Raw genomic sequence first — 13,445 nt, forward strand, 5'->3', positions numbered from 1 at the left:
TATGCCAGACCCTAAACCGTAAGTTCTTGCAGGTTAGAATAGTCTTATTCATTCTTTTCTCCCGAGTCCCAGCACAGTCGCTGGCATATAGAAGCTCAATACATGTATGTAGCATTAGCTAAAAGTCTGTTTTTGAAATTTGGCTGAAATCTGAAACATCACACCACCTCTCTTAGAACTGTTGCCTTAACTTCTAGTCGTAACTTTCAAGTAGTGGAAACATGGAGAGGTCATTTGATCATATGCCCTTTTAGGAGGAAACGGAAGCTCAGAGAGGAAAAGGCACCTGCCAGAAGTCACTCCGCCAGGGGCACCCTGCACCCACGCAGCTCTGCTGGTCTCCTGGCTTCCAGGTGCCTTCTCCCTTCCACCTTCCTCCTGCGGAGCTCCAGGAAAGTAGAACGCACCAAGACTCCACCTTATCTCAGTCCAGGGATGTGGGCTTTGCCAAGGTCTTCACACTGGAGAAGGCCTTTATGTCTCAGTGGAAGAACATTTTCTTTAGTCTGTGCCCATTCCTTCTTGCAGACCCTCGCCAGACCGCGCTACCAGGATCTTAGACAGATGTGAGGAGTGCGGGGAGAACCTCTTCCCTGGAGCTCTCCAGGCCTGGATGCCATCGCCCTGAGCCCACCCCAAGTCGTGTGGGTCCACTCGCACTGGGGACAAGGGTGCACGGAGACTTCCTAGGCCACCAGCACTGCGGTGCGTCAGAGCGACAGCCAGAGACCTTGCTGCTATGGCAATGAACACCGAGACCTCGTTAGAAATACTTTACAAACTTATTTTAATAGCCGTGCGGACTTTGACCAACGAATGGTCGTTTGTATTCTCCTCAAGCAAATATTCCTAAAACCCCATTCAGTGTGTGTGTCTCTTTCCTGACCTCGTTCAAGTGCAGGCAGTTGTGTATCCCTATAGCTACCCCCCTGGCAGCGTGGGAGACAGCTCACAGCGCTAGGTCAGGCTGTGCCCTCTCCTCGCTTCTTTCTGTATGTTACTAGAACTTCCGGGAAGTAGCTATTTTCCGTGGTTGAAGGAGCCAGTCAGAAGAGGGGGATGCTAAGCTCTCTGGGGCCTGGAGAAATATTGAGAATTCACCTTCAGTTGCTCTAAAATTGTCATTCTCAAACTTGACTGCTCTTTAGAACCACCGGGGAGCTTTACAAACTAATGATGCCTGGATGTCAGCGCAGAGGTCTGACTTCATTGATCTGAGATGTGGCCTGGGCATCTGGATTTTTTAAACTCCCCAGGTTATTCCCAGGTTGAAGACGACTGAAATAAATTCCCCATTCTTCTAACCATCCTGAAAAAAATCAAATTCTTAGCCCAAGACGTTGGTCTTGGGGATCTGGCCCCTGTCCCTTTGCAACCTGCCAGCTCCACATGTCCCGGAAAATCTGCGCGGGCGACGATGCTAAACAGGCCGCCGCGGAAGGCGGGGCGGGGGCGGGGCCACGCGCGGCCCCGCCCCCTATACGCCTATCGGTGCGCGGTGCGGGCCCTGACGTCACTCTTGTCAGGGCCACGGCACATGGGTGGCCGGTTGCGCTGAGACCAGCGCTGCGGAACGCGGGGGAGCAGCGGCCACCGTCGTGGGGAGGGGGGTGGGGTGGGACCGCGTGTGGCCTCGGGCGCTGGTGGGACGGGGCCGCGGTGGCGCGGTGCCTTCCGCTGTTTTACGACGGTCTGCATATTTTGTCTTTCTTTTTTGCAATTTTGAACATTTGACAAGACGAGGGGTTCAAGGCAGGTGAGAGCATCCGTGCGGCGGAGCCGGCGGGCACTTGGTGCACTCTCCGGAGACCGTCTGCACCGGGGACCGGAAAGTTTTTTTTTTTTTCTAATGCAGATGTATTTATAAAGATATAAGTAATTTTTTTCTCTCTCGTCTCCAAGCGAGTACTTTTGGCAAAGGACGGAGAAAAAAACCTCAGCAACATTTTGGGGGTTGGCGTTTTTTTGTTTTCGTTTTTCTTTTTTAAGAAAAAAATATTTTCAGCGCGATGGAGAAAATGTCCCGACCACTTCCCCTGAATCCCACCTTCATCCCGCCTCCCTACGGCGTGCTCAGGTCCTTGCTGGAGAACCCACTGAAGCTCCCCCTTCATCACGAAGACGGTGAGCGCTGCCCTCCTGGCTGCCCCGCTCTGGGAAGGGACGGCGCTCCTGGGGTCCCCCTCCTCGGCATGGCACCCTGGCTAGCTCCCTGGAGCATCCAGCGCCCGCTCCCACCCCCTGGCCCTGCTTGAACGAACTGGAGGAGCCCTCCCATCACCCCACCCCTCCTCAAGAACTGGGGTCCTGCTTACCAAGCAATGTTCAAAATAGCCATGGGGACCCGGCCCAGCCTCCCTGGGTCCCAGTCCTGCGGCGCAGGTGGGAGAGGTAACTTGACAGATCAGTGTTTCCTAAAAAAGGCTTATCCGCCTGCAGAGTGACACCAGCTTCGCCGGAGCAGAGCTGTTCCGGCTGGGGAGGAGAAATCAGGGGGCTTGCGTTTGGGCAGGTCGGGGCTCGGGTGGGGGTGTCTTACTGCCCAGGCTGCGTATTATGGTCATATTAGTGTTTATGTTGTTAGTTGTGATTTGGAACGCAGGAGGTGTGAACAGAGTCGCGTGTTCTCCAGTGAAGAGTAATTCAGAAAGGGGGGTGAGAAATGGCATGGGGTGGGTGTCGTCTCTCGGCGGGAAGCCGTGCACGCCTCCAGCGCTGACACTTTCCCCCGTGCACTTTCTTGGTGGGAGGGGAGAGAGGAGCAGCCTCACGTGTAACCGCACAGGAGCCTCCTCTGGCTTGAGCCCTTTCTTGGTAAGTCCCAAAGCTTCCCCAGCAACCTTGGCTGGGGAAGGACCCGAGGGGTCGTGCAAGGAGGTGCTGAACCGAGCTGGTGCCGCAGGGGTTTTGACATTTGGGCTATTGCGGTTTCTTGCTTTCTGTATCACAGCAAATGCGGGCGGTGCGGCTCAAAGTCTTGAAAGATCATTTGGCTGCAAATATATTGGGAGTGCTGGCGTCGTCTATCCTAGCAGGAGACAACCTGTTGCATTGCAAACGTGGAGGGGTTTGGTTCGCGGTTTGCGGAGCACAGCTTTCCTGTGACTACCCTTTAAGGAGTAGCGCTTGGGAGGAAGGTGCTGCCAGTAATCTTTTTTGCATCCGTTGTTGTTTTAAATCAGATTCTCAGCAGATGAGACTGTAGTGCATTAGAATGGATGACGTGTGGAGGCTGTTTCTCTGAGGAAGAAACTCTGAAACCAGATTCCTTAATCCCAGATTTCACCAGCGCCTGAATGCCACTAGACTTGGCAAAATTCAGAGCGCTGGTTAAAGCCCTCATGGGATGAGGCAATACTTCCAGGTAGAAATAGCTGCATACCTGTGTCATAGGCATGTAGAGTGACCACCTTCTCCATTAGCTGTGCTTTTGATAGGTTGCATACATGCGTAATTTTTTGTGAATCGGATTATACTTAAGTGTTTGGAGGAAGGGGAGAAAGAAAGCACTGTGTATTGAAAACAAAACCAAAAAACCCTCCTTTTGTAAAACGCAGTGTTGCCCCATGGCTTTGGAATCAAACGTGTGGGAACTCAGGAGGTGTGCTGGGTTTCCTTCCACGCCAACACAAGGTATTGGTCAAGTTCCTTCAAGGCTCAGGGTCTCCATTTCCTCATTATAAATGGGGGCGATCACTACTTGCAAGTTGATCACAACATTTTTGGAGGCAATTCATGAAAAGCCAACTCACTGGCTTTCCAAGGCTGAATGACTTCGTGTTGCTACTGTACTGAGTGTGCCTGGTCGTTGCCTGTTGTCTTTAAAGTCACAGCAGTTTTATGTCATTGCAGGCGTTGTATTCCCACCGTAGATTTCGATTATGTGTCTCCTCAAATAGTGCCCTGAGGTCTGTGCTCTCTTGTTTATATCCTAGAGCAGTGTGGAGCCCTGTCCTGAGGACAAGTGCTTTCTTTCCAAAGTAAATAGGAAGATGTTGAAAAACAGGCAGAGATCCGAGTCCTGCCTGAACTTTTAACTCTGGATCCACAAAAGCCAGCAGCCAGACGGCCCTGCTGTTCGTGACTAGTGGTTTCGTAGCAGAGTCCAGGAGAGGTGGTTAAAAAAAAAAAAAAAAAAGAAGGAAAAAGAAACTTTTTTTTCTTTGTTGAAGTCCAATGTTCCCCTTTCCTTGCAGCATTTAATAAAGACAAAGACAAGGGAAAGAAGCTGGATGATGAGAGCAACAGCCCGACGGTGCCCCAGTCGGCGTTCTTGGGACCCACCTTATGGGACAAAACCCTCCCCTATGATGGAGACACTTTCCAGTTGGAATACATGGACCTGGAGGAGTTCTTGTCCGAAAACGGCATTCCCCCCAGCCCTCAGCATGACCACAGCCCGCACCCTCCCGGGCTGCAGCCGGCCTCCTCAGCCGCCCCCTCCGTCATGGACCTCAGCAGTCGGACCTCCGCACCCATTCACCCGGGAATCCCGTCCCCGAACTGCATGCAGAGCCCCATCAGACCAGGTAAACTCTCAGAAGGCTGTCCGTCCAGAGGGGGAGGAGGGCTGAAGGGAGGGGCAGGGTGGGGGACGCATAAACACCTTCAGCAGAGGGCACTTACGTCGCTCTAAAAGAGGAGCCTCGTACTGGATGAGGCAAATACAGGTTTACAGCTGTTTGTATGGAAAATGATGCCATAATAAATAATAATGCAAGAATAAGCTGTTTTGCATGATCACACCGTAAACCTCTGCGCCCCCCCGCCCCCAGCCCATGTTTCATCCACAGCAATGAACTGTGTTACCTGGAGAGCTAGGTAATGTAGATTCTGTGGACACTTACTCTAGAAATTCTGATTCTTCAGCTCTGGGGTCATGGCCTAGGAATATGCATTTTTTAACCAGCTCCCTTGGGGGTTCTGATGAAGCTCACCCAGGGACTGCGGTTTAAGAAATACCAACTTACAGTTAATGCTTCGGACAAGTCTGGTGTCCATCTCCTCTGCTGTCTCTCTTCCCCATTCCCCAAACACACAGATAGTAGGCTCTTGCTGAAAGGTGTGGGTAGGCTCTCTGTGAGGCTGTGGTGTACCCACATTCATCCTCATCTTGGTCTAAAGGGAAAAATAATATGAGTTTTGGGTGTGCAGCAGATAGCTTTTTTTAATCTTTCCATCTTGTGTTGTCAGGAATTGAGAAATTGCATTGAAAAGCAGTTCTCATATTAATTATCCGTTTTCAACACCAGAGCCTATATTTCTCTCTTCAGTATTCCTGTAAACCGAATTGTTCTCACATTTCTTTTTTTTTTTTTTTTTTCATTTTCATCTGCCTATCCCACTTAATCTACTTTTGTGAAAGCCCTCGAGGCCGCAAGGCTGGCTGTAAATAGTGTTGAAATGTTACACAAACGTCACCTGGAATGACCAGCGCCTCAGTGCCCACTGCTGGGTGCTCAGACGCAGACCCGCGCTGAGGCTGCTGTGGCTGCAGCCTCCAGCACTCTAGAGACAGCACTCCTGTTCATTTGGTCTTCCAGCACCAAATGAACAGGAAGAAAGGCCATTTTCTGTGCACAGGTAACTAGGAACAAAGATTCAGCCAGATAAACTGTCGGGAAGGTGGCGGAGCTGAGGGCCTTCGCTGCAGGGGAAGACAGAAAGCAGGACAATGGGCGGCTTGGGCTGCAGATCCCTCCTGCACCCACTGTCCTCCCCTCGTGCAGAATTTCTGTGACACAAAGAGCAAGATGAAAATGAAGGAAACGATGCGAAGGAGGAAGAGCACACCCCTCTCTTGAGTGTTATTCCTGGAGTTAGAGTTCTCCCATTCGTGGCTCTCTGTGCTGGCCCCTTCTCCGAAACCTACTTTGAGTTGTTGCAACTCAAAGCTACTAGACTGGTGTGGTGCTTAGCTTTAACCTCTGACCAACCCCGGAGGCTGCAGAAGCTTGGGGAAAATGTTCCTTCATGTGAACCTGAGTCCCTGTGCCTAAGCATGCACAGTGGCACTGGCTTCACTTTCTTCCCAGGAACACACAACCAGCAAAATAACCAAAGTGGGGGGAAAAAACCAGGGAGAAGGGGACAGAGCCCCAGTGAGGAGGCACAGCTGCGTCTCAGTCGTCCTGCTCTGCAGAGTGAGATGTACCTCTCTGTAGCTGTTTGACCTCACAAGGTGACAACCTCTTGGAGCCTCAGTTTCCCTTTGTGTAGAATGGTACAATTTCTCTTTGATTGGGGTATGGTGAAGATTAGAGATGGTCTGTATAAAGAGGTCAAAGGACTACTAGCACAGACGTTCTAATCATGAGAGCAGTTATGGTCGTTATTTTGGTGTCAACTTCTATCATTTACTCCAACCCCACCCTGTCTCCTGAAAAACCTACTGAAAGGCATTGGGTACAGTGTAACCTCTTCCTGAGAGAAGCCTCGGGACGTTTGGACCAATGGTGATTGGATTGGGGTGTTTGAACCCTAACACTTTCATTCAGTTGACAAGTATTTCTTAATCCTCTGCCAAATACAAGATATACCACGTTAGAAATACCATATCTTTCCCCCAGAGGCATGCAAGTACTAGGTCCCCACAGCTCGGTTCCTAGTGAGAATCAAGAATCAGGTTTTGGGGGTTTGAGGCTTCCGTAAAAGTGATTTGTTGTCAGAGTTTGTAAGGATCGGTATTCACCATTGACTCTCAGGAACTCGAGCTGCCCCGGTGAGACTCACCGTCCGTAGCCCAGGGCCCCCGAGTTTCAGCAAGTGTCGTCATTCATTAGCTTTTGGAGGAAGGAAGGACCTTAGGATCCAAAGGGACAGTGGGACCTACAAATGTTTAACTCATCATTTAAATGTCTCTTTTTGATAATAGAAACACACTCCCAAATAATCTTCTTTCAGTTGAAAACTCATGATACTTCTAACAAAAAAGGAAGAAAGTTAAAGCTCTTTTTCAAATACCAGGTGCAGATAAAGGGACTCCCTGCTGTTTATACAGTGTTGATCTCCAGGAAGGTTAGGTCGGGGGTGCGGCCCTGGTGGGTGGTGTCTCACTAACAAACCTGAAAAGGGAGAAAGTTTCTGATTGTGCTGTGTAATCACACCGGCGGCCAGACTAGATATACCACTTTAATCTCGGGGGGAAATGGGTCCTCAGAAGGGAAGCGCACATCTCAGTCTTGGGGCAGTGTTGGTGTTCCAGCAAAACCTTTGCTGTGGGGACTGTCCTGTGCACGGTCGGAAGTTCACACACACACACACGCGCACACACACACGAGCTGTGATGAGTGAAAATGGACCCAGTTGCTGCCCAGATGTCCGCTGGGGGCAAAATCATCCCTGGTGAGAACTACTGATGTAGACTTTCAACTTGGACGGCAAACTCAGGGCTTAATCCAGGACTGTCACACACGCATCGAGCCTTTGTACCTCTAGTAACGCTCTGTACGAAACCTTCGAGAATGTCGGGAAGCGGTCAGGTTTCCAGAAGCTGTACCATGTTAGTGAGAGCATCGCCGTACACTTGCAGTTTATAAAGCTATGGCATCAGGTTAATCCAGAGACAGTTTTCAGAGTCATTTTATTAAACATTTATTTTCTGCTATTTGCACCTTTTGAGCTGTGCTCAGTCACACTGTGTCATTCGGGCGTCCTGTCTGGCGGAAAGGGAATGGAGCCGTAAGGTGACCCACTGTGCATTTCTAGGTCTGCCCAAAGCGTGTCTGGGCATGACGAGACGAGCATTCTTGCGGATTCTCATACTCTCTGCTGTGACCGCCCCCAAGCCCATTTCCTACTTAATGTGCCCACCCTGGCTCCTCTGACCCGACAATGGATCAAACATCTGTAGAAATACACTTTTTCTTAAAGGAACGACCCAAGCGCCCACTGAAACCTCCTGTGGTTCTGGAGAGTCTGCTAAGCGTTCTGGGCTGACATCCTAGTGAAAGCAGAAAAGGGTGGTGGCTGGAGCTCTAGCCACCTGCACGAGCTCCTCCGCCACTGAGGGGTGCCTTCCGGGGTGACCCAGGCCGGCCGAGATGGCGGAGCCATCCTGACCCCGGCAGTGTTTGCGTGTCGGATGCTACCAGAGGTGCTACCTGGAAGCGCCGGGTACTGTAAAATGAGGATCTGTTTGCCCCGAGAGCTGAGCAGTTGCTTTAAGGACAGCAGTCCCTTTAGGGAAAGTCATCTATAGCAGACAAAGGCAGAGTTATTTTTAAATCACATGCTTGTAAAGCCAGAGTTGAAATCGTTTCCTCTGGTGGTTTTTCTTTGAATAGCTTGGGGGTGTCCTGCACTGTTAGACCATATTCAGCTGAGAATTGAGATGGCTCTTTCCTGCTCTGAGCACCGAGACTGTGTTAGGATGAGGGCTGGTCATGGAGTGAAGTGAAAACCCTCCCGTGTGGGGGCCTGTGGGCAGAGGGGAGCTTCAGCGGGCAGCTCAGAAGAGGGGAAGGTCGGGTGGAACCTGACCAAGCCGGGTGCGCCTCTTCCAAGCTGGACTTGGTGGTGTCTCTGCTGACCTGCCCTTGTGAGAAGGTCTTGGCGTGGAAGGACAGTGCTGGCTCTGGGATCTGACTGACGACGGGGCGAGTCCTGTGCTGCTGGTTCTGCGGAGGCTGGAGGTCCTGCCGAGGCACCGGCACTCGCTTGCTTTTCCCAGACCTGTGAGGCGAAGCTGCAGCTTCTCCCTCCCCTGACATGCAGGCAGTTCCTACATTTCTCCACCCAGCGTATTGACATGTCTGCAGGTTGGGAGCGTCATGACCGACAGTTGCTGTGCTCTGGGCCCAGAGTATCTTGGAAGAGCCTCAAGATCAAGAAGACCATGCAGAGGGGAGAGTCAGCTTTGGGGGCGGGGGGCAGGCAGACTCTTCCCTGTCTCCTCTAAGAGTTCATCTTCTCTGCCAAGCCCTGAGGAGGACAGGCTTGCCCAGTCTCTTGGCCTTGTCATGCTCTCCCACTCCCAGGGCAGTAGTTCCCAACCTTCTGGCGAGAGGTGTTTTCAGGGAGGTGTGGACGAGGGCAGCGTGCTTGTTAGGGGCCTAGGCTGCAGTCCCAGGGACGTGGGTCCACAGCCTGGACTCACACTGACCTTCTGTGTAACTGGGTGTCAATTTCTCAACCCCTTTAGGCCTCAGTTTACTCATCAGTAGAAGGAAGACTGTAAATAGCCCCCCTTCCTGGGGCTTTAGCTGGGCTCAGGAAGATACCATGTTGCAGAGGGTGGCACAGTGCGTGGCCCAGGAAGAAAGACCCAGTCTTTACTTGGGATTTGTTCCATCCAGTCCCCTTCCCCCTGCAAAAATAGGACATGTATTTTTTTTTTTTTTGTCAGCACTCCCAATATTCTGTGCAGCCTGCTTGACTCCTCTCCTTCTGAGTTAGGACAAGTCACCCCCCCCCCCCATGTTCACCCAGCAGCATCACTTCTGAGCTAGCACCTCCTGTGTGGAAACAGCCACACGCTTGGTGCCCTGCACCATCCCCACTTCAACCCCCAGCCACTCCAGGGCCCAGCTCGCGTGAGCCCTGGCAACCCTGGCCGCCTGCCTGTGTGACCATGTGCTTCAGGCACGTGGCTGTGCCCTGCAGAGCTCGCCCGACTCCGGGGGGTGTGCTGGCTTGCTTCCACCCCCGCTCCCCCCCATGCTTGCTTCTCTTCCCAGGAGAAACCCAGCAAGTGCCAGTGAGAAATTGTAACGCTGACCCTGGCACGAGAAAGCTGAGCTCTGTAGGGCGATGCAGATGCCAGGGAAACCTGCTCTCTTCCACACTCTAGCCAGACCCCAAACTTGGCCCCGTCTCCTCCCGTCTGCCCAGAGGCCCCCGTCTTCTCCGCATCGCTGTGGTGGGGCAGCATTCCTACAGGCCAGCTCCTGCCAAGGGTCTTGGCAGAGTCTTTCCAGTTCAGCACTGTGCTTACCAGACTAGAAAAAACCGCCGTGCGGAGGCAGAACTAGGTAGAGGAGCCGGAAAGGGCCGGGGGAGGTGGGGGGAGTAAGAGCCTTGAGAGCATCTGAAGGGAGAAAGCCCAAGGAGGAGAGGACAGCAGTGATTTATTGAGCTTCTCAGAAACTCTCTGCCAACCAGCACTAATCACTTTCACCCAGGAATCATTTTTTATGTCTCAGCAGTGAAAATGGAGGGAGGAGGGAAGGTGGTAGGGGGGGAGTAATAAGATTTAAAAAGAAAAAAAAAACATTGGAGAAAGAAGACGAGGCAGAAGGACAGGGAGGCGCAGGGCCTGCCTTCAATTCTCTAACGGGAATGGGTGAGACTATTTTTCATTCCCTGTAATATTTGGTGCTGCCCCAGCGAGTGTCGGCCTGAAGCCACCAGACCACCGTTTTGGAAGAAACTTGCATTTCCTTAAGCCACAGGTACCTGCTGGCTCCCCTTGCACGACATCCATCAGAACGGCTTGTGTCTGAGGCCCAGTTCTGATAGAGGCAATATCGAGGTGCGTCAGAGCATGAGATCCCGCCGGCCAGCCAACCTGGGCCGACTCCTGACGGCGCGGTGGCTGCTTGAGGTCTCCGGCAGGTCATTTAAATGACCCGAGCTTCTGACTTCCCATCCGGAACTTTGGCATAACATTGGACCTGCCTCACAGGGTGTAGAGGGTCCTAGGAGCCAACGCGCATGTGCAGTGTTTGGCACGGAGCCCGGCACCCAGGAAGTGCTGCGAGAGGCATCCTTGCCACCATCTGACCTCATTTTTCACGGGAGGACCCAGCCCTGCAGTCTCCACGCTTTTCCCTTCCTAGCCGATGAAGGCCTTTGAGCAAGCAATTTAAATTTCTTCTCGGCTTCTCCACCTCCATCTTCTCTGCCTCTCTTAGCCGCTGAGTTTTAGGTAACCTAGGGTCACTAACTGTAATCTTTATTTATTCTTCCTCACTCACTAGGTTAGAAATCAAACAAACCAAATGCCGTTCACGGAAGTTCTTGATCAGAAGATTTCTCCATGATAAATCTGCTAGCAACTCACCCACTCCATCAATGTTACTATTGCATTTTTAATAACAGACATTAATAATTGTACTTGACGTAACATAATGGCCTCAGGGGTAAAGAAACGAGAAAGGCACGTTCCGGTGTTGGGAGAGGAAAAAGGTCCAGTCCAGTTCGTCATCCTCCTGCTTACAAGCGAGACTTTACATAGGCACTCCAGAATAATAATTCTGCTTTCCCCGAAACGGCCCTCTACTGGGCAAGTCCTTACTCTTTCCGAACCTTCACTCTCTCATCGGCAGAGTAACATCTTTGTTGGGTTTGTGTGAGCTTTCTAAAGCGAACATGCACGAAGGGGCCAGCGTGGCCCTCCACCACAGGTCAGCTTTGTTTCTTTTCCCTGGTAAGTGGTCTGAAGGTTAGAAAGCAACAGAGAAGCCTCGGGAGCAAGGAGCAGTGTGGATGGTGCCCAGAAGCAGCTCTGGCTTTGTGCTGCGCCCTGCAGCCGACAGACAAGAGCACGGTTTGGCTGCCGGTCTCGAGGAGATGGCAGCGTAGTAGGGACAGTAGGGAAGACAGAACATTTAGGGGAAGGGACAAGCGACAGAACAAGCTAGCATGTTCTCCGTGCCAAATGATGGATTCATGGAAGCTGCTGATTCCTGCAGGAAGGGGAGAGTGAAAGAAAGAGAGTCACGTCTTTCAAAATGAGGGAGGAGCGCGGACAATAAGACCCACCAGACCTCACAGGAAGCAGCCACTGCCCAGGGCAAGAGTGCCCAGGGCGAGGCTTCTTGGAAGAGTTGGACCTTCTGCTGGGCCTAGAGTGAGAGGTGGAGGAGCCCGAGTGGTGCGTGGGCAGAGTTATAGAGGCAGGAATGCCCACGGGGTGTTTAGGGAACAAGGTGCAGATCCAGTTGGCTGGTGCAGAAAATTCATAGGAAGGAGTCAGGGAGATGAGTCTGGAGAGGCGGGTGCCAGCGAGGCTGGCAGCTGTGTGAATGCCAGGCTACAGTGCTTGAACTTGATCCAGCAGGCAGTGAGGAGCCCTGGAAGGTTTTTTCAGTGGGGAAGTGGCATGTGGACATTTCCACTTGGGTTCAAGGTTGGATTGGAAACATTTTTAGATACTTCACAATAGTTTCCTCTGGCAGACCGGGACTTCCTTATTATTATTGTTTGGAAAATAAATAGTCTCCCTTGAACATCAAACAGCTTTTCAAAACATAGTGTTCTAATGATCTAGACAAAGTAATTCAAAAACACAGGGTTTAGGTTTCACTTATAAAGCCCATAATTTGGGTGATTGGGGGAAACACTCTTTGGCAAGGAAATAATTTGAGGGATTTGAATGGTTCAGAATTTAAAAGTCTAAAAGCAGGCCTGGTCTCATAGGAGTAGAAAAATAGATTTTAATAAACCTAAACGCATTAACATTCATCACATTTAAATGCTTCTACTTTATGAAGCTTGCTAGGTTTGCAAACAAGTATAGAGAACGGATTTCTGTGAGTGTGTGTGTGTTCGGTGTGTGTGTGTGTGTATCCGTATGAGTGAAGGAGAATAAGAAAGCAGGCGTTAATGCCTCAGTGATCCAAATAGCACTTGCTTATAAGCATTACCTGCAGCAGTAATATCAAGCTAAAAATACTTAGCTACGTTTCTGGCCAGCTTATTAATTTTACTCCTGAGAGACAAAGGAGTCATTATTACCGTTTTGCATTCTTGAGTCCTGACCTTATATTTGTGGCTTCCTTCTTCCCTGAAATAGGAATTAACCACACAGCGCGCTCAGATAAGGTGGCGTGGGGTGGGTCCGGGTGTGCGTTCTGTATTGGGAGTACAGCTAGAGGAATGGAACTGGGTGGGAGGCCCCGGGCTCTGGGAGAGGTGGCGGGGGGGGGGGGCTGCTGAGTGGCACCGGCATGAAATGACTCGTTCAGGTACCCCCGAAGTGTGCTCTGATGTCAAGCCAAGATTACAGAGAGCCAGGAGTTGTCATAACCCACACCGGTTCACTTAAATAAAAAATAACAGTCAGCGTGTGCAGCTTCACTCCCAGCGATGTGTCGTAGACAATTGCAGGAGTGTTGGCAGAGGCGAGGGGCTGTTGGAGAAAAACGACCCAGTACTCGTCTCTGCTGTGCTGGCTTCTGGCGCATGCACACTCCATGACTTGCTGTGGGAATTCCCAACTCGTCTCCCTCCCTCTCCGACTCTTACAAACACTGTGATTGTCTCGGCTGCCCGCCCATCCGGCTCAAAATGGGGATCCAGTCTTACTTTCTGCCCTGAAAAGCCACCCAGGTCCCCTGTCACACAAGGCCCTTAAAAGTTCTGTTTCTAGAAGTTCAATCTAGGATTTTGGTTTTTCATGAATGATTTTTGGAAGATGTGTTGGGATTCAGGGTCTTAGAATCAGGGATGGCACACGGCTAATTAAACCTCTTTCCCTAGATCCCCACAAACCGAGCGCGTGC

The 13,445-nt window shown here is 51.2% G+C and overlaps 1 protein-coding gene across 2 annotated transcripts in view; it reads left to right on the top strand.

Annotated features, from left to right (window-relative positions):
- Window positions 1-1,581: 1,581 nt before the first annotated feature.
- HLF (HLF transcription factor, PAR bZIP family member) overlaps window positions 1,582-13,445 on the top strand; it is a 52,839-nt gene continuing 40,975 nt past the window's right edge. The window contains exons 1-2 of one of the 2 annotated variants that reach the window (XM_037129602.2): window positions 1,582-2,124; window positions 4,197-4,529. In XM_037129602.2, coding sequence (XP_036985497.1) covers window positions 2,010-2,124; window positions 4,197-4,529 — 448 coding nt within the window. In that variant the 5' untranslated portion in view covers window positions 1,582-2,009. The remainder of the gene's footprint in view (window positions 2,125-4,196; window positions 4,530-13,445) is intronic. The other variant, XM_037129603.2, reaches the window with a different exon arrangement.

This window comes from Artibeus jamaicensis, unplaced genomic scaffold (genome assembly GCF_021234435.1).
Source record: "Artibeus jamaicensis isolate MK-2021 breed Jamaican fruit bat unplaced genomic scaffold, CSHL_Jam_final contig_1998, whole genome shotgun sequence".
Lineage (NCBI taxonomy): Eukaryota > Metazoa > Chordata > Mammalia > Chiroptera > Phyllostomidae > Artibeus > Artibeus jamaicensis.